This window comes from Lampetra fluviatilis, chromosome 13 (assembly GCF_964198595.1).
Source record: "Lampetra fluviatilis chromosome 13, kcLamFluv1.1, whole genome shotgun sequence".
NCBI classification, from domain to species: Eukaryota; Metazoa; Chordata; class Hyperoartia; order Petromyzontiformes; family Petromyzontidae; genus Lampetra; species Lampetra fluviatilis.
The window spans coordinates 7,988,130-8,009,520 of NC_136287.1; the positions used below are offsets into that span (position 1 = coordinate 7,988,130).

A 21,391-nucleotide genomic window follows, 5' to 3' on the forward strand; every position below is an offset into this window, starting at 1 on the left:
GCTCCGATTTGGCGGACGTGCGTGCGCGATGAGGTCATAGGTTTAACCCCCTCCCCCCCGCGCGCGATGATGTCACCAGCGTGTAATTTGCGTACAGGTTTGCGTGATGACGACATACACTCGCTTGGACCGGGTCGCATGCGTGCGCGATGGCGTCACTGATCTTCGCTAAACCCCGACGTCCATGCCCCCAACGCGTGCGTGAGGAGATTGGCGGGGCTTGTGCGTGGTGACGACATTCTCAGCCGAAACGCGTGACGTACCTGCTCACGCTCGCCCCACTCTCCGCATGACGCGTCATGGGAGAAGCGCGGGTTTTACGTCACGGGGCGCGATGATGACGTGCGACGCGCATCAGACGAGGCGCCGGGTCGGGATCGCGAGCGAGAGATTCGTCTCCCGCGCAGACGCACAGAGGTGGTAGAGACATAGACACACGCACACAGAGGCAGATTCCCTCACACATTCGTGTCTCTTTTACTCGGTTTACATGCCTCATCCTCCTTCTCGTCGTTGTTGTTGTAAACAACTTGTTCAGTAACGCGCACCGACAGTAGCGACAGCGACACGCCGGGTGTTGTTGTGGGTGGCGTGTCCCCCACATTGAGGCTTCAGCCCCAGGAAGAGGTGGCTACAGACAGAGGAGTCGTACACGAGGTACAGACAGGAGCTGAGCTTCGTGTCCCCCCGCACACGAAGGATCTCACTTCTTGTCCCATCGGTGCTGGCTTCACCACCATGGCTCCACGTCCGAACAGGAGTCGCACCGTCGTTGTAACAGGTTGGTGGTGGTGTTGCTTGCGTCCCTGTTTCTGATATTCCATTCTGCTTGTGTTCTTGCTGCTACGATATTCTTGCGTATAATGGCAAGACGTTCAGGAGATAAATACGCTTGCCACGACGAAGACGGCTTCATGGAGAGAGGAGGAGGAGGGGAGTTTGTGTGATTTTGCTGTTTCTTCATTGAAGGTTTGCTATATGGCGCCATCAGAGTTGAATGACCACAATCGCGCTGTGGTTTGTTATTAATTTTCCATTCGTGAAGGAGATCCGTGCATCGGCCTGTCGATGTCCTGATGCCACTGATGGTACTGATGGTATCCCCCAGTCGGTGCTACTGTCCGACAGCGTGCGCTGGACATCCTGGGATGGTGGCCGAGTGATCCCAGAAGGGGAATTGGAACTTGAGTCGGGAGCGAGGTGACATTGTTGAGGTCTTGGTTTATGGGTTCTAAGAACACGTGTCTCTGTGGATGTTTGGTGGCAGAATGTTTGCCAGAACAACACATAGATTTGAAGCTTTCGTGACTGCAAGTATTCGTACTCTTAGGTTTTTTCGGTAAAGTCACGTAGGTAAAAAATGACAATAATAAAATGAAATAATAATAAATGCAAATAACTAAATTAAATCACGACGTTTCGGAAGCAACACAAGCCTCCGTCATCAGGTGTAACTGCTCCAGTAAAATTACAGTAATTTTACTAAAATTAAAATTGTACTAAAATTGAAATTTTACTAAAATTACTGTAATTTTACTGGAGCAGTTACACCTGATGACAGAGGCTTGTGTTGCTTCCTAAACGTGATTTAATTTAGTTATTTTCATTTATTATTTTATTTTATGATTATTATTATTTTTACCTACGTGATTTTGCCGGAAAAAACCTAAGAGTATAGAACAACACATCATGGTTTTTTATGTGGGGCTTGTCATAACAACCCCTATATATTTGAAGTGGGGTCAGTGCGCACAGGGTTCTACCACAGAAGGACACCACCCAGGGTGGCATCTGCTGCATGATTGTTCAGGTGGAGAACGCTTGTGGTGGTTTTGGAAGAATTTGGTCGATTTTCAGTGACGGAAATATGCCTCCCATAAAGTTAGATCAGCTGTCGGAGTATCTGCAGTGTTCTCGAGGTTTGTGCCCAGTGCATTAAGGACTATGTCATTTGTATATACTGTATGAACTTGCAAGATTGTCAGGTCACTTAAATAGTTACGGTGCTCGAGAGAGGCTATTGTTGATATATCTGTTGTGGTTGTGTTTACCAGCGAGGTGTACCCTAAACGTGCAGTTGCTGAGCATCATGTCAATTAGGTGTGCCGTAGAACGCCAGCAGGCCATGACGCCAAACAGTGTCATAGGCAGCAGAGAGGTCAATCATTGCTGTGCCAGTTGTCTGTTGACGCTGCAAACCGGCTTCTCGGAGGGTGGTGAAGGCAATTCTTTGTTCGCAGCAGATATGGCCAGTTTGAAAGCCAGATCGTTTGGGAAGCAATGGGGGAAAGGATGGAATGCATGGCACGTTCCATCAGCTTGGAGGGATTGTGCCTGCCCTGTGTGTGACGATTAATAGGATTGCAAGCCATTGTTGTCCATATAGTCCAGTGTTCTTTAGGAACCCACGACACAGGCCATCATATCCCGGTGTCTTGTACTTCGTGGCCCTGAGGGCCACTTAAGCGACAGTGTATGGTCTTGTTAGTGAAATTAAGATGACGGTGAGTTGCAGACAGCTTGTTTGGTGAGTTTGTCCACATGCATTTGAGCAGGACAGCATGTAGGAAGCCACATCATTTGCTGTGGTTTTTAATTTCTGTGCTCTGTTGGTTTTCAGACAACTAGGTTCCAGAGGAGCTGCCAGGCTTTATGGCTGGAGTGAGTTAAATCCAAGTCTGCAGTGACATCTTCCAAATGTTTTGTTTGTGAAGAGTTGAGCCAGCATTGCGATGCCCTTATGGTCACCAGTTCTGATGATCTCTTTTAAGAGTCCTGTTTTTGGTTTCCAACATGGGATATAGCTTTCCTGATACCCTGTCGGGATGTAGTTTTATGTAGCAGTTGGCCTCCCAAAAGTTCCAACGCGCCTGTGGTTTTGAGGCTGATTCAATGTTTTAGAATTGGATAATCCATTTTTTACTTGGACCCCAGACTCCCACACCAGCACACTTTTCAAAAATATTTACAAGCAACAACCGCACTCAAAAAGTTACATTTGGACGAAAACACAAAGAAAACAGGTAAGTTGTAACCAGGCAATTGCAATCCAGAAACTTCAGTCGGTAGAGTATAACATGCACCACAGTCATGAGTGTCCGAGGGTGAATAACGATGACGCAGGCAAGTTTAGCATTTTCACTCAATAAAAAAAAATGGAAAAATCACAGTTCCGAGTGCTAAATTCCCAGCAACAAGGACTCAGCTCCAGCTGATCAAACTCTGCATTGGCACAGACATTTTCTTTAAGGGGAGCAAAAAACCCAGTACCGGCAGTGCAACGACAAACGAGGAGTGACCGAAATGTATTCTTGGAACTTCGAGTTACAGGTCAGATGACCACATCCTAGCCCTGACTGTTCCAATCTCACCCTAAACCAGTTCTCACACCTCAAGGGAAAAATACATGGATGAGGTATCCCTTGAGAAAATTCTGGAGGAAAAGATATCTTTGTCATTGATTAGGCACTGGCGAAATGTCATACTCAGATAGTAAATGTTGTGGATTGCTCTCCAACACACCCGTGTGCTGTACTAGTAACAAAATGGCATGTTCTGTTTATGTGACAAACCTTAATAAATGGTTGTGTCGGGTGGTGGCAGGTTTAACGACACATTTCTAACCCAAAATCCTGTATTATGGATGATTAGTCACATTTAATCTAACAGTCACCACTCAGTACTAAATCCAGTAAAACCATAACCCACTCCTGTGATATCCTATAGCACCAAGATAACTAGTAACATGAAAGATATTTAGAGGATTTCAGCTACTTCCCTAATATGTTACAACATGGTAACCCTGTGCCAGGTTACTATTTGGAAACTTCACACACACATTAATGTTTGATATTAGACATAATTTAAATTCAGCACATTTTTTATTACCTGTTGATTTAATGTGCCTCGATTATCAAACATTTTCAATAGTTGAAAATAATGTATCAGGTATGTTATTATATGCAACAGACGTAATGTTTTATTCTTGAAAGTTATTTAATGTTTTAGATAATGAAATACGTTAAAGATGTCATTTAATGTCAATAATTTAGGACATTTTAAACGATTGTTCAATATTTTGTCGTTCATCGAACATTATAAAGAATCGAACATGGCAACAAATATCATGCCATAGACTAGCCGGCTGCAACTATGTTGTTTCTATAATTATGGGTTTTTCTGTCATTTAGAGATTCAGTATTGCTTGTTTATAGCATAGCAGCAGTTCATAAGTTACCTAGATAATGGAATGCTTCACCATCCACGTAATGATTAACTGTACACGTATACACTTAAACTCGTGTTTTTGAGCTCATGTGAGCCATATACAACGAAAAATTGCATTCTAGTTGCATAGCACTTCTAGCACTTGGGAGTCGTGAATTAAATATGGCGTTACATGGGCCACAGTTATAATTGCTTTAATGTTATTGGGGATAACTGCCATTGCAAACATTACACGTGTTAATACAATGGTCAAAGATTACTATATATAGTACCATGAATGAAAACTCTGTCTTCATTAAGTCCACATGATTTCTGATGATTCCAGACCAGTGGGACATATCCCAGTGCGGCAGTTGCAAACTTTGGCGAATTTCCTAAATACTCGCACATCTGTCCACCCAGCAGTATAAATGGGTACACCACAATTAGTCGATCGAAGGGCAGCTTGTGGTGGGGGTAAAGTGGAGGTATTCTTACCTTTTCTAAGATATCTGACCAGTGTGGAAGAGTAGTGGTGTGAGCAAGAAAGTGCAGGGCTGCACCTCTACCTAGAACATCTAGAACCAGCCACAGTTGCAGTTTAATATTTAGCAAGGCTCTGGTCGTCAGGAGTATCCATCAAACTTTATAAAAGGAGTACCACCTGTTTGTGTTTGGGTGGCAGGAATTCATTTGTACCAAGATCTGGTGGTATTATGAACTTTATTACTGTAAAGTGCAGTTTTTATAGACCAAGGCTGACTGATATGTCCAGTTTGGTCTGTGGGAAAGGTGGCGACTGTAATAATCAAGTTGTTTAGTATTGTCAAATAACCTCCATGACTGACAGAGTGTAGGGAGGACCTACTGGACATCTGTGATAAAGAGCTTCATAACTCATCGGATTCTTCCAGTCTAAATACAGATTTTGACTTCAGCAAATGGATTGACTCAGGGCTGTAAATTATTATTATAACCCGGTGTGAGTCCATTGGGTTGAGGTGGCTTCAAAAACCTGAAACCCAACATTTCCATCACTCAGGTATGACAAACTGTAAAATGTGTAATAAAGAACAGGAACATTTTTGCTGATGTCATAAGGAGCTCTCCTCAACTATTTTCACGTTTTTTTACTTTTGCGTAAAACTATACAGTAAATTTTCACTCATTCACTTGATAACATTCCGCACAGTTATACATTGGTCACGTAATAGTTGGATTAAACTCTAGAACACGTGCTCTCGAGAGAGGTGCAAGTGTGTTTTTTCAATTTAAACGGTAGGCAATTCATTGCGCTTTTACTGGGGATCTGACACTTAGAGCATGGGACATGTTAAGCAGACACTAACGGAGTGAGGGAGTGCAGTGGTGGAGTCCGTGCTCAAGTCCATGTGTTCATGCTTGTGTTACAGGGTTCGGTCCATTTCGAGAGCACAATGTAAATGCGAGTTGGGTGGCTGTGCAGGTATGTTTTTTAACTGCTCTTTCATATGTATGTATGTATGTTGAACTTATTTCGCACCATACATAGCCAGCCGTGCTAATCTAAGGAGTGGGGAAGGACAACAAACTAAACACACAAAAAAACGATATATATCACTATTGCGGGATTGTGAGACAGATGGTGCAGTGTGCTACGAACCCAGTCTCCTGAGTTTCGTTCCCGGCCATGGCTAACATCACTGGTGAACGATATCTGAACAGCCCAGGACCAATGCGCCACCCGTTTACTAACCCGCTCTGACCAGCATAGTCAATGGTCAAACGACCCCCTTGAACGACACTGTGTGTGGAGGCTTCATCCGGCAGTGGATAGACAAATGCCCGTACATTATATTTTTTATTCGTTATTTCAGAGTTATGTTATCAAGTACTATTTGACAAAAAAAAGGTTGTCAACCAGACCATCGTCACCTGTGTTTGCATCTGAACCATACTTACCGGTAAAATGAAATATTATTTACATTAAATTATTTTCACAAGTTACGACAAGCAAAATACGTTCTCTGGTGAAAACCACATGGATCACTGCAAGACAAAGATAAGGCATAGGTCACTTACATGTGGTACAGGCACCATAGTCCACATATCTATGCAATGTAGAAACTGAAAAGCAAAGTCTTCATCTGTGCTCCCCATGTTATGGTTACACAGGAGTTGGAGAAGCTGGGTCTGGGTGAAGACGTTGACCTGAAAGTGTTTGAGATCCCTGTGGAGTACCAGAAGGTGCAAGAGCTTGTGCCATCTATATGGAAGCTGCACAACCCCCAGGTATGTGTTTCTACACTCTCGTACAGTTCACTTTCACAATGCAAAACAATGCCAACTCAACTACCTGCCCACCAGGGATGTCATTTGTCTCCGAAGGACATTTGCAAATTAATTTGCAATTATAACTGAAAGCACGATGTTTGATTTCGAATAGTGTGTCTTCGCTATGGCATTAGAGGCATTCTAATTGTTTTGCCAACCGTTGGAAAGTGGGAGTTCTCTCTGCCCATGTTAGTGATCTGCGCTGTCTGCTCTTGCAGTTGACTTTATCAGTCATCTAACAAAGTTAATCTTACTCTCGAACATTTTCCGGCTGTTTTTCTATTCCAGGGAGATGTGATTCATAGCAGTGGAATTCTTCCTTTTGGGAAAACTGTTCTGACGGCTGAAGTGGTGACTGAGGCAGTTCTGCCAAAATGGCATTCTTAAAAGTTAGTACTTAATAAAAAGTTGCCATTGAACCACTGCCTCTTTAGATGCGTAATTACTGTAATTTCATAGCACATTTGAGTGCCTCGTATGCTGTAAATGCAGATAACCCAATTAATCATTCAGCAAAATAAGTATTTTTTTCCCAGCTGGCCAGTGTATGTTCATTGCATGTTTTAAAGATTCCGTGTCACAGTTGACAGGCAAAGTCAGTAAATGCTTTAAACATTTTAACTGCTGATTAAGAAAATCTGTACCTAGGATAGAGGTTTTTACACACATGAGTTTATTTCACTCTTGTCATGTTATTTGTACCATATTCACTTTCATCCACGAAAGACCACATCTTGGGCAATGCTCAACTTCTATTAAAGCTGTGAAAGTTGCTCACTCTGTAAATGCTACTTTTGCTTGTGGTTTGTCCAAACTCTGCTGCTACCCTACTTCCTCCAAAACACAACTCAACACCGACCACCTCCGCAGTTGATGGTTCACGTGGGGGTGTCGGGGGTGGCGCAAGCTGTCACGCTAGAGCAGTGTGGGAAGAACGTGGGCTATGTGGTGCTGGACAATGCGCGCTGCTGTCCGGGCAGCCACTGCTGCGTGGAGGGAGGGCCAGAATGCCTCCATTCCAGGGTGAACATGGAGGCTGTGCGGGACAAGGTGCGCGCTCAGGGACTCGAGCTGCAGCTTGCCGTGTCGGATGACGCAGGCAGGTAAGACACGGCCCGGTTGGTGGGCAAACGTCGCAAGGGGTTTGTGTTCATCAGTAGGTGATGGGTCTGCAGACATCGCCTTATCAAATGTGGAATAGCTTTGCGATGTTCCAATACTTTATCCTCCATTTTATAAGATGCTCTGTAATGTAAGAAGCACCTTAATACTTTGTCTGCCATAAACAAAGTTATACAAATATGGTTACACACGGTGCTTTAAAATACAAGGGAAAAAAAAGCGTCTATAATCCAGAGAATACAGTTGGAGTAATAATACCTTTCATCCAGGAAAACCTCACTAGGTTTTGAGACTCATTTAGATGGGTTCTGCATTGAGATGTTGGGCAAATTCCATTTATATGTGCTTGCCATGTGGTAAGAGATGGGAGTATCTGGAGAAAACCGAAACACATGAGAGGGTAGCACTAAAACGTCCACAAGATAAATTCAATAATATATTGATATATTTACATATTCTGGCTACCTCGGAGCCAGAGCTTACATTGCCCATACAATTACTAACCAAGGTCGAACCCCTGCTTATCTGGTCTGTTTGAAAGCAATATGTGCAAAGTCCTTGACAACACAGCATAGCTATACTTTTGTTTTTTATCCTGTAAAAATATATTTGTGGGATCAGTATACATTGCTATAGAAAATGCCAGATTGTTGCTTTGTTGTCTACTTTGTGCGAGTTTTGATGCAACGACAGTAATTCACATTTATAATCCATAATAAAGTTTTTTTACCTACGTGTTAAAACTCACGTTTACAATGTTGTGTTCATTATGAAATAATGCGTCATTTAATGTTTCGCATAATCCTGAGTGTCCATAATCAGTTGTGATTAGGCCAGGTCCTGTGCCACAGCTGTTATAAGGGTGATGTCACATTTTTTAATTCCTAGAAATGCATAAGTGGCTCTCAGAATGTGTGCAGCACACACAGATAAAATAAAGTCAGTAATTGTTTGCTCAACTGAGCATTCAAAAAAAGCCTCCAAATCTTCATCAGTTATTTCCCTCTGTTGTGGGTTTCATTCCCTTGTTTCCAGCATGCAGGCGCAGCAACTAAAAATATCCTGTATCATTCCATATCTAGGGCAGCTCGGTGGCTTAGTTATTTGCACACTCCCCATTGAGCCAGTTTGCACGACGTTGAGAGTTCAATCATTGGTGCCGTCAAGAAAATTAGGCATAGAATTATCAACGCGCAATCTCTGCTGAAAAGTGTATGTTGATGATTATTTTTTTTATTTAGTTTTTATGCAGAGGTCAATGTATGCCCTGGTCCTTACCCAAATGGATTATTTGCAAGAAAATAAATATGCATTGACTCGACAACGTTCAATCTTTCTGGAGAATAATTGTATTTATAATGGATCTAAATGTGTCCCAAGATGCTGTACAAAAACAGGGGCAACATGCAGAATATATAACATCCATGTGCTCCCACTAGTTCTGCAGGCTGATGAATACATCTGCAATGAGGCAGTGTGGAAGACATTACCTGTGTGCACCTGCTTCTTTTGCTTGCAGGTACCTGTGCGACTACACCTACTACTATTCGCTGTACCTGAGCCATGGCAAGGCGACGTTTGTGCATGTACCCCCACTGGACAAGCCATATAGTGCTGAATTGCTGGGCCACGCTCTTAAGCTCATCGTGCAGGCCATGCTGGAGCAGTTGGATGATGTGCAGGAAAGCTGCCTTTAGCACGAGCACCACATTCCCATTTAATCACCCGCTTCTGAAAGCCTGCGTGTAAGAATCATGCCCATGCAACTTTGCTCTGTACACTGCCACCTTCGATCTGAAAAAGCAGGTTGAGCAATTGTGGCACCTATTCTTGTTTGCAAATACATGTTATATAACTGATTTGGTCGATGCAATTATTTTTCAGCAGCAGTAAATGGAACCAGGCCATTTAGTGCACAGCAGGGCAATAATTTGATGCACCCTTATCTGTACTGACATGTCATTTGCATTGATTTTCTGTCAGCCTCATTAGAAAGTGTTTCTTATGTTCCTAAACAGACTTTGTTGATTTGTTTAGAATGATCAACCTAATACATTACTACGGAGCTGGTGCAAAACTGCAACTGAACTATCTTAATGTTTAAATCAAAGGTCTGCTTATCGATGAGCCATTATCAATACCACAGCCTTTAACTCCTTTGCAACCTACATCAAAATGGGGCATTTAGCAAGCTACAGTTGTCAATATTTTTGCAACAATGGCTTAGTTGATTAATAGTAACCTTTGGCTTAAAACTTTCGTGACTGCAGGAATTCATATTCTTGGTTCTTTCGGTAAAGTCCCATAGATAGAAAATAAAAATAATAAAATTAAATTAAAAATAATAAATTTTAAATAAAAGCAAAAACCCACGACGTTTAGATCGCAACACACGCGGTCTTCATCAGGTGGAGAGAAAAGAGGGGGCAAGCCTCCAAATGCAACTGCTTATAGGGTTCCCAAAGTGAGTGAGCGGGGGACGAAAGCTAGGAGGAGGGCTGACTTGATTTGTGTTTTCTTGTCAACCTCTACCGTCAGCAGTCTGGATGTGTGTCGCCAGGTGCAATGCCTCCCCCCCCATCTCTACCACCCCCTCTCCCCACTGGCTCTGCCAGTGGGGGGGTGGCACGTGCCCCCCCAATGATCCGATCGAAATCCCTAATTCCGAAGAACCAAAGTGTATGGATTCCTGCAGTCACGAAAGCTTCAAATCAAGATTGTCTACTCCTACATTACCACTGGCTGACTTACACCACGCAGCTCTCGTCCCCCGCCCACTCACTTTGGAAACCTTTATAAGCAGTTGCATTTGGAGGCTTGTCCCCTCTTTTCTCTCCGCCTGATGAAGACCGCTTGTGTTGCGATCGAAACGTCGTGGGTTTTTGCTTTATTTTCTATTAATTTTATTTTCTATCTACGTGACTTTACCGAAAGAACCAAGAATATAATAGTAACCTGTTTTGACTGTAAACTTTGAAATTATATTTCGATTTAAAGCTTTCGTGACTGCAGGGATTCATATTCTTGGTTCTTTCGGGAAAGTCACGTAGAAGGGAAATAATAATAATTGTTTAATGTTTATTTTATTATTTCCCTTCTACGTGACTTTACCGAAAGAACCAAGAATTTGAAATTATAATTATTTATCATTATTTCAACAGCATTCCCTGCCTCAATTTTAATTGAAAGGAAAATATAGGCTTTAGGTAACTTATTTTCAGATGGCACAGTAATTGTATTGTTTCAATAAACTTACTTTAAACATGTGATTACTAGAAAAATAATTTTGGAAACTGAATACTTTTGCAAACTCAATGCCACAATGAAAATGTGTATGGTTAAAACTAAATGTTTTGATCTGTACAGAAAGGTTTGTATCTTTTTGTACAGAGTATAGTAAATTTACAATCGACATCAAAATGCAATATTTCAATGGATAGTTGTATAACACTATACTTTTAAATTGTGAATTAAATAGCCAAATGTTATGAAAATTAAGATATTTTTCTCCAAGGCCAAAGAGTAACCTACATGTATTTAATTGTGCACACAATTGAATTATGCATGTGTTTACATATCTTCATGGCCATAGTAAAATACATCTGCTTGCACATGCATACAAGCACCTGCATGATTGAAATTGCTTCTTGAGCAGTTGAGGGATGTAAATGAGAATTAGCTGTTCCATTGGACTCCTTGCAGTGGAAACAGGTTGATTTCTTGGGTGTCCAAATACAAAACAGCTGATTAAACAAATAGACGAAACACCTCAAAAACATTATCTAGGAAAACTTAGATTTTGCAAGTATTGTAATTACATTTTGTCACTGAAGCACAATCGTACACCTTAAAATGAATATTGGCAACAAATTGTTAGCATTTCATATTGAGCAATGACAATTTATTAAAAATGTACACTTGAGACATAAAAGATAATTGATTAGTCCAAATCCCAACATAAATGGACTGCATGCTTAAAGCCTAAATTATACTTATATTTTACAAACCGATGTCGAGATTAAAATGCAGAATAAATTTTTTTACCGCGAACAAGGATTCAAAAGCCGCAGTTCGAGAAAAGCATTTTTTACCAGGACTTTAATTGATATTCAACAAGTGGTGATTATAGATATTGTTGTTAGTTTTCTGTTGTAACATTTGATTCTAAAATTCTTAAGCACCATTTTACATGCTTGCACTTGGCAACTACTTCTAAAAGAAAGCATGTGGCCATGCAGACAGGTCTAATGCAGTCTCATAGGAAACTCATTTGTTTGGATATTATTCATATTTTAAAGTTGCATAGTAACGTATAAACATTGGATAGGTGCTCCAACTTACAATAAATAATTGATAGGTGGTATATTGATGGAGGCTCCGAAAGACACTGCATTATATTGAGTCTTTGTAAATGTTATAATTTATAGACAACATTCATAATGTAAAAATCATAAATATACACATTTTCATCATCTTTTCTTGCTGTACAGTTTGAACTGGACTTGATCTTGTGGATACAAACACATTACTTCAATCGTAAACATTTCCCTTGGTTCCTCCAAGTGGTTTTTGTCTGCTGACAACAGCAGTGAATAGCGGTCGCCCTTTGATGCTCTCTGCAGAAGAGATTTTCTGTTTATTTGCCATTGATGGAGTCCTGTGTTTGAGGGTTTAAACAAAAGGAATATCTACATTTAATATTTGCAGTGTAAAAGTTGTGAATGATCTAATACGGCAGTTATATTGCCAATATTAGAACAACGTCAATGAAGTGCAGATTTGTAAATGTGTCCGTTATTATTGCATGTCACAAGCCTATTGCCATTCGTTTTACTTCATTGGCTTCAGAGTTAATCAAATGTTATATCTTAAAAGTGAATGAATAACAAAAACACTGTAAATACATGTCAAGTTCCAGGCTACTTAATTATAATTCAATGTGACATGCCTGCAAAAGTACAAAGGTGATTATCGTACTTGGAGAGCATGTCCAAGGTTTTCTGTGTAGACTTGGTTTTCTTGTGCTGAGCGCCGTACAGGATTGTTTGAACATCCAGACACTGATAAAAGCGAAACAGAGTATTATATGCCTAAAAAAATACGGTGTTGTTCAACTTCATGTCAACTACATAAAAATGGTGTTATAGTTATGATACCTTTTAAGGGATATTGCACCTAGTCTTCTTTCACTTGAATTGCATACTTTCCCAAATCATGGTCAAAATATATTGTCCCTACATAAGATGCCAAAACGCAGTAACAATTTACAACCTTTTGTCAATCCACTGCCTCCCCACGCCATGTAATCATCGTGGTTGTTAACCATAGTTCATGCTCCATAATAGTTAATGCTGGTAAATGAAGATTGAAGGTTGATGGCCAGGACCAGATGAGATATATTAAGTTTTACTGATATAAGCAAAGGTTGGGTATCAAACTCAAATGGGCAAATTCGTAGTACAGGGCATAAACCACTGCGCCACTATCGCACTACCAAATGTGTTTTTTATGAACATTACTTGCAAGGGAATGCTTTATGTGAATACTTAAGACCAACCCACTGCGAAATTTTGAGGAATCTGCACGTTATGCAATATAAAGTAACATTCTGTGAAACTACAAAATCATATTTTTGATAACGTGATGATTACTATATTTCCCAATATTTCCCCTGCAAAGCTACCTTGTTGAGGTGTTTGTAAGCTTTTTCCAATTGGCCCTCGGCCATTCGGATTCCTCCCATGAGGTGGTGAGTCTCCGCCAGTTCCTTGCTGAACTCCCCAAACACAGACGCCTTGACATTCAGGGAGATTTGGAGCCTGACAATTGCTTCCTGTAGCAAATAGACAATTCCACCAGCAAAATAATGTGCTGCATCTTTTACATTAGACACGAGAAGACTATGGACCAGTGACAGTTTACTTTTATCAAGCACTTTGGGATGTCATTAGTTTGCTTCATTGTGTACAGAAACCATGCGTGTCTTATTGCAATTTGTTGAGCGCTGCTGTATTTTTCAGTGATAAATGCTAAACTTCGATGTTAGATTTAATTTTTGAATTGCAAATATTGATATTGACAGGCCTTCGTTTAAATGTCTTAATGTTTGTGTTCTTATCTAATATTTACCCTCTACTATTATTAGAATATACTAATTTATCATGATGATCAGGGTCAAAAAATATGGTTACAGTATATATTAAATCGTTATTTTTTCAAATAAATGTTATTACATGAAAATCAGTCTTATCAGGTCTCGTACTGAAATTAAATGTGAACACTGCTAATTTGATTGTGAAAAACACGTTTTTGGCAACTGAGTAATCTGGCTTGTTTTCTGTAGGGTAATGCACGAATAGTAATGCAACTTTATACAAACGATTCGTGTAGTTTAGGTTACAATGACCCCCAATTACAGACAAATGACACGGCTAATGGATTAATTTGTTCAATCTTGCTTGTTAAGTATTGAAGAGACTTCAGCTTTAGTAAATGTCCTTTCTGTATTCCTAACATGAATGATTCCCAATTATAATAAGTTATTGGACAAACTGGCTGCAATTATGAGTGTTCTGTGCCATCTAAAGAACTTGTGTAATGTACCTGATGTCTTTTGGCACGAACCAGTAGGTGGCAGAGATCATCTTGCACACAAAGCCACTCAGGACTGTCAGTTCCATACACCAGCTCATAGGAGTTCAGGCTCTCTACAAAGTATTTCTCAGCCAAGCCTGATGCAAACAATTGAAACAGTCAATGCATGTAAATAATTCCTGTGTTAAAACCTTCAACAATGCATTTTTGGGGTATGTAAAATGTTAATAAATATTCTAGATTTGAAGCTTTCGTGACTGCAAGGATTCATATTCTTAGGTTTTTTCGGTAAAGTCACGTAGGCAAAACATCAAAATTAATTAAAATAAAACAAAAATCACGACGTTTCGGAGGCAACAAGTCTCCGTCATCAGGTGGGACCGTCACAGCCAGATTAGCTGCATCACTTGATGTTTTATTTTATTTTTATTAATTTTGATGTTTTGCCTACGTGACTTTACCGAAAAAACCTAAGAATATTAATAAATATTGATGCATGCCGTGGAACCTATCCCTTCTAATTCAGTAATTTTACCACAATTTCTGAAAGTAGAGCACACTTCTTTTGTATTTCACAATTTTAGTCCTGCTCAGGTGCTTGGCACAAGTACATGAAAGTAGAAAAGCTTGAGGAGCCATGTCATAACTACTCTTTGAACCCTACATTCATATATCTAAGTATGATGAGTGAAATGAACACGTGCCTGAGCTCTGAAAGAGGCAGTATGGTAAAAGCAATAACAGATGGTGCACACGGATGATTTGCTAGTCAACTTCGATCTACTGTACAGGAGACGTTAGCCTCCTGTACAGTATATTTGTACACTGTTGCCAACACAATCTGTTCATGTTTAGTGGACCACATAGCCTACTTATTGCAATGCAATGGCTTCCAACTTAAAGGACTGAGGCAGTTCTTATCTGTTTACAGCCCTGGGCCAGGGGTGGGAATTCTGCATTCCTTTGGCCGGAGCATGTCTGTTGATCCCATGACTCCTATTTGCATTCCACGAAGTGGTATTCATTTTATTGACTTCACGGACAGTGAAATTCCCCCAATCAATAAAACTGCACGTGCTGCCCCATTTATGTACGTAATCTTTAAATGTCATTATGCTTTTAAATAAAGCAATGAAAAACATTAACACACCAACACTGTTCACTTTGAGAATGTATTCGGCCTACCCTCAAACTCTTCATCTTTGGCCGCTGCACATGCCTTGGCCATGATGTGAGCCGTCTCTGCTGCCTCCTTGCTGTCGGTGGTGTAAGAGGCCAGCGCAATGGAGTGAGCCTGCAGTGCATCCAGCATGTGTACATGAGGCTCACTTCGGTGAATGCTTTTCATTATGAATGACACGCAAATTTCATTTCACTATTTTTCAGCTTGCAGCTAAGGCGCATGAACCATCATGCAGTGCCATTCTTTACAGAGCCATTATGAGGTACAGCTTTTGTGGAAGTATTGAGGAAAAAAAGAGATGGTGGGAAAAGTTCACATTGGCCGAGAGGCTGCCTTTAAAATAACCATCCATTGAGAGAACAAATGACAAACCATATAAAGTCCATTGTGAATTTAAAATAAAAAATGCTTAAGGGCTCACTCGATATTTAATCCAGCAATTTGAATGCGTGCTATCTACGGGTCAAGATGCCCCAAGCTGGAACTCTTGAAAGCTTCGAAGTGAGCACAGTACAGCCGTGACTTGCCTGCAGAAGGTTCTCGATTGTCTGCTGGTGGTTCTGCCGTGCGTCCTCTGCATGGGCCAGATCCTGGTAGGCTGGGATCAGCTCAGGGCTGTCCTCCCCAACTGACAACTGCAGTAGTTTCAGTGTCTTCTGCAGTTGCTCAACTGCCAGAGCTGGCTTCTCCTGTTGTATGGACAATCTGATGGCAACCAAGCACACACCAAGCAGATGTGCAGCCACTAAAATGAGATAGCCTAGTGCTCACCTTAAAATTCACTTTTATAATTGAAGTCTAGACAAGTGTGTATCATTCAAAACTAGCTCTTTTCACAGAACAATCAAAACATCTGCAATACAATGCATTCATGCCTCTACTGTAAGCAATTTTACGAGGATAACAATTACAATAGATTAGCTAATGCTAAAATAAAAACTAACACATGAAATTAAATTACTTACTGTACCTTAGTTTCCAATATATCAAAAACCTAATTTATTGCCTCTTTTAAATTGTTGATTTCATATGGATCGTTTATTTATGTTATTTACATGGTTATCAATTATAGTATGGACGTCTTATATATGCAATGCATCTCTGACCTAGATAAACGTAATCATCCACAGGTGAATCAAACCAAGCATACCATGGACAAAATGTCCAACGGCTTTCATACATAATGGATTCAAATTATTCCTACCAAAGCTTTATTTTAAACCGGAGACATATGGTTGCATTCCCAGTAATCTGTAAATGGGATTTAACATTTTGATTCTATTAAGCCATCTAATTTAAAAAGTTACTTGTGGTGATATCATGTGTTCTCCATGGGACAGCACCTGCCCAAGGCTTGTGTGACTTCCAGGTCCATCTCCCCCTGTTCTCTCTCCAGCACCATCCCTGTCTTTGACAGCTCATTTGCAATCTGCTCTGCCCTAAGCAGGCATTGTTCTGCCTCTTTCAAAGTGATGCTTGTCAAGAAGTCATGTGCATTAGAATATTGTACAAACACATTCTTACGCTCACAAAATCAGATATTTGAAGGATTGGTTATTTTAAATGTATGCAAATTATCCGCTGTTACATTTCAGCTAATGGAGCAATGTTGTACACATTTTGACAATTTTTTTTAAAAAGATGATCAAAACTAATTTTTTTTTTATCATAACAATTCATGGAATTGCTAGGCGGGGGGTGAATCATTACGTTTTTTTATATGTTTTGTATATGTAAAGGTATTAATTTTACATAAATATATACCACGCTATTTCCCGGTTCCATATCAAAAAAAGAATCACTTTCAAAATGTACATAACAAAAGAAATTACAACATCAACATAGAAAAGCCTTTGCAAAGAGACCTTTGTTTACCAGACAACATATAGTCATGCAAGGGGTAAACCTTCACAGAGATCCGTTAAAGGTTCAGTACAATACTTGTGGTTCCATACGGGAGTTTGCTGCACAATGGAAAGGATATTTTTTTAGATGAGTGTTGGCCTTTCCCAGCGTGCAGTAGATTGTGAAGAGAGTTTTGAGTATGTTGGTGCGCTCTCCCGGTGACGAGGGACTGTGAGGCGCTGTCAACATGATCGCCTGGCCTGTTTCACAGTGCAGCTTTGCTTGCAGTGCCAGGCCTGGAGTTGAGGGAGAAGAGGGTGGGCAGGGTGAGCAGAGTGTGATAAAAGTTAACACAATAATTACATGTTAATGTTTGTTATTATAGATCGCCTATGTTGATGAGCCACATTTAAATTTGATTTTGTTAATGGCTTGTTTTTCGGTGTACACAGTAAATCAAGAACCGTCTAAGCTGTATCAATTAATCTAGATAAGTAGAAAAGATGTTTAACCTTTAATCAAAGCTGGGATGCTCTATCAACAAAAAATGCTAAATGATACAAGTCATAAATGATCTCAGCTATTAAAACACAAGTGACAGTTAATATCCTACATCAATTTTTCTCTGTATTTTACGCGTGATGCATATGTTTGACCATTAGTCCCAAAGTCTGGTTTGACCACCGGAATGTGAATTTGTAGTTGTTGCTCAGCATCTACATCCGCCATACGAAAGAAGAAAAAGTCCCGAAGTATCTCACCTCTCAGACTTAGATAACCATGAGCCAGGTTGGCATAAGCTTGTGCCACCTGCCAGTGCTCATCTCCAAAAACAATTCGACTCAGAGCCACACACCGTATTAGCTCCGTCATAGCTTCTGGTATCTGTGCATATACATACACCCCAATAAACAAACAAATTGCAAAAAGTTTATGGATTTATTAGACAAAGATAATCAGCATGAAGATAATCTATACGCATCACATTTCTTTCAGTAATATTCTTTATCACTCCACTTAAACATAATTACACACAACTTTTTACGAGGTGACACTGGTTGAAGCATAATGCAAGAACTAATCTCTACGTGGCATTTATTGTAATACTAATATGTGTTTAACCAGGAAAGCACGAGTCTCACACATTTTTCAGGAGGGTGTTGCACTGGATCGTTTGAACACTTTTCTTTGATCGAGTATTGTGAATGTTGGAATAAACTGGTATACCCAGAGCAAACCATCACATATGAGGGAATAAACACTCAAAGGTTCACAATGGTGGGCCATGAATACATTTGATGAATTGTCACTTTGCAACCAAGTGGATTTGGGAGTTTCACAAATCTGAGTGATCAAACAACCCTCGCCTCAGAGACACTGATAACACGTGTGTACTGCAGACCACTCTTGGCATACATAAAATAAAATGATTGTCTGCCGTTCGGAACACAACCTATATATATTCACACCAGCACTATAAATATCTAAAACATTGGCAAATAATACTGTTGGGTACTGAGAATGCTACCTGTTTGTTTCTCATGTGTGCCTCTGCCATTTTCGTGGCGATGGGCAGTTTGTCCTCAGGAGGGGAATTCCATTCGCCAGACGTGAAGTCGCCACCCCTTTTCCTCCGCCTCCTCTCTCTGGCGCTGCCACTGGGTCTCGTCGACGGAGTTTCTGTGTGATCGCTGGAGTGGCTGCTGTTGAGACTGACAAGAAATACGTCTTGGATAACTCAAGATGTTTGTTATTCACACAGTTGTGTTCAATGCTAGTGCACTGCTGTCAAGTGACATAGGATCGTTGGCATACCCCAGGATACAATACATGAAATGTGGTCCTGTATCCAATGTCCCTTTCTTTGTGGACCCCAGTGCAGTTGCACCGCCTGCACATTGACATCAACGCAGCTATGGTATAGTTGTTTGCAAGTGTTTAATTTTACGGTACATACATGGGTTGAGGTAGTTGACTATGAGACAGGAGCTTGCTCGCTATGAAAACCACTCTGTTTGACTACGGGATACAGAACATTGTGGGACATTTTTTAGGTATGCACAAGGACTTTGGTGGTAGACACCACGACACAAACCACTGACAACTGAGGAGTCATCTAGACGACACGGTGTTGGTCAACGCAAAGAGACACTCGTGGGGTGGGGGAAGCGGACAAGAGGAATCCTGTAGTGTCCAAGACTCCACATGCTGGGGAGGTGAATGCTCGAGTCTCTGACTGGGTAAACATGAACAACTATTTCTAACTAGAGCAGTGTTCTTCATTGCAAGGTCCGCTGTCCACTGGAGGCTTTTAGTGCGCCCCCTCCCCCCCGACAATACGCAAGTGCGAAAACTCCCCTTGCAGGCGGTGTGACGGCCCTCACCCCGATATCTCAAGGGGCCATACATTGAGTACGTAGGCCAACATCTGTCAAAACTTGACCCTTCTCTCCCGGTACGCACGCGTACATTTAACACCCCACCTGCGTGCGTACGTACACTTGACGCACACCCCCCCCTACCCCCCGAACCCTATAGCACGGCTGATATTTAATCCACGCAGAAACGATCAAGAATTAATAATATTAACGCGTTCAAGTAAACAGATAGTCCACCGCCGGACTAGCCAATGTAGACAAATTATTATCGAGGCTTCACCCCCCAACCTCCCTGTTTCCTATGCGTACGTATATTGCCAGTAGACCCCCCATACGCAAGTAGCTACTCATTTGGTTTAACCCTCCTCCTCCCTCCATGCGTACTAAGTGGATGGCTCCGAACGGCGAAAGTGCCTTCCACCCCTGAACATTATTAAACAACACCCGCTCCAGAGGTTGATCCTCAAGCATGTCTCGGTGCCGGGGAAGGAGACGAGAAGATCCGGGTGAAATGTGAAGCTAATCCCCCCCCCTCCCGAGTCGCTAGAAAGTGAGGAGGATGAGGAGGATGAGGAACCCCGCCTCGTCGTCCGCCGCCTCATCTCCTCACTTCTCGTCGGCGGCTCCGTCCGCCTCGTCCCAGCGACCGCTCGGCACCTCCAGCACGAAGGGCCTGCGAGCATCGCCATCGCTTCCACCGTTACTCGTAGCCATTTGTAGTCGACGATAACCCGAGGGATCTGATACTAGTGCCACTACGACGACTAGCAGTAGCGATGGTAGTAAATTTACACGACTGATATTGTTGTTTTCAGCAGCCACCGGTGATTCACGACTCGGGCCTAGGCCGAAGGGCGCCGGTGTCTGTCCGGAGTTAAAAACGCGCGTCCGATTTAAATTAGTATAGGTAAAATAACAAGACGGAGTGATGTATCCGCACGTTATCGCGAAGATAAACTAAGCGAGTTAACTATTTTGTTATTTTTGAGGAAAATAACAACAGGCCGCTGTGACCAGAGCTGCCGAGGAGCGGGTTACCGTGGCGACGGAGTCACCACGGGTCGTCGAGAGGAGACACAAGCACGAAACGCGCTTTTAAAATATTCAGTCAACCACAGCATTGTCGTGTTTCTTGGTTCATATTCTTGGTTACTCTTAGGTTTTTTCGGTAAAGTCACGTAGGTAACAAAAAAATAAGAATAAAATAACATATTTTTTGTATTATAACATTTTTTTTTATATTTTTTTTTATTTATTTTTAGGATTTTTTTAAATATTATTTTAAAAAATATATAGAATTTATTAATATTTTATTATTATTATTTATTTTTTTACCTACGTGACTTTACCGAAAAAACCTAAGAGTATGAATCCTTGCAGTCACGAAAGCTTCAAATCTAGAATCATATTCTTGGTTCTTTCGGTAAAGTCACGTAGAAGGGAAATAATAAAGTAATACAAATAGAACATAAGAAAAATTCTCACGACGTTTTTATTATTTCCCTTCTACGTGACTTTACCGAAAGAACCAAGAATATGAATCCCTGCCGTCAAGAAAGCTTTAAATCGAAAAAAAAGCATTGTCGTGTTTCTGTAATCGATACCGTGTGTGCATTACTGCCAGTGCATGTAGTATTCATGCCGCCAATGTAAGGTATAAGCAACCGGTGAGTGGCAAAATAAATTCGAGGATAATATCGCCTTCGCATGTGAGTCTACAATAAAAATGCGTGGTCTTACGGGATTGCAT

The 21,391-nt window shown here is 41.1% G+C and overlaps 2 protein-coding genes across 6 annotated transcripts; one reads left to right on the forward strand and one right to left on the reverse strand.

The window, feature by feature from the left end:
* The first annotated feature begins 331 nt into the window (after positions 1-331).
* PGPEP1 (pyroglutamyl-peptidase I) lies at positions 332-12,792 on the forward strand. Of its 2 annotated transcripts, XM_078862229.1 has the most exons (6): positions 332-417; positions 609-781; positions 5,619-5,671; positions 6,361-6,477; positions 7,390-7,622; positions 9,161-12,792. In XM_078862229.1, the coding sequence occupies exons 1-6, from the start codon at positions 335-337 to the stop codon at positions 9,336-9,338; spliced, it is 837 nt and encodes a 278-aa protein (XP_078718355.1). In that variant the 5' UTR covers positions 332-334; the 3' UTR covers positions 9,339-12,792. The 2 variants fall into 2 exon arrangements, with proteins under 2 accessions (XP_078718355.1, XP_078718356.1); XM_078862230.1 differs by lacking the exon at positions 5,619-5,671 and having other exon boundaries at positions 332-781.
* On the reverse strand, positions 12,159-20,778 carry TTC23 (tetratricopeptide repeat domain 23). Of its 4 annotated transcripts, none has more exons than XM_078862225.1 (11): positions 20,252-20,778; positions 18,792-18,966; positions 18,025-18,148; positions 17,403-17,559; positions 16,762-16,887; positions 15,946-16,123; positions 15,421-15,529; positions 14,245-14,372; positions 13,325-13,474; positions 12,619-12,701; positions 12,159-12,298 (listed from the first exon to the last, which is right to left on the reverse strand). In XM_078862225.1, exons 1-11 carry the CDS (start codon positions 20,353-20,355, stop codon positions 12,172-12,174), a joined length of 1,461 nt encoding a protein of 486 aa, XP_078718351.1. In that variant the 5' UTR covers positions 20,356-20,778; the 3' UTR covers positions 12,159-12,171. The 4 variants fall into 4 exon arrangements, with proteins under 4 accessions (XP_078718351.1, XP_078718352.1, XP_078718350.1 ...); XM_078862226.1 differs by having other exon boundaries at positions 13,325-13,435; positions 18,792-18,975; XM_078862224.1 differs by having other exon boundaries at positions 18,792-18,975.
* Positions 20,779-21,391: the final 613 nt, after the last annotated feature.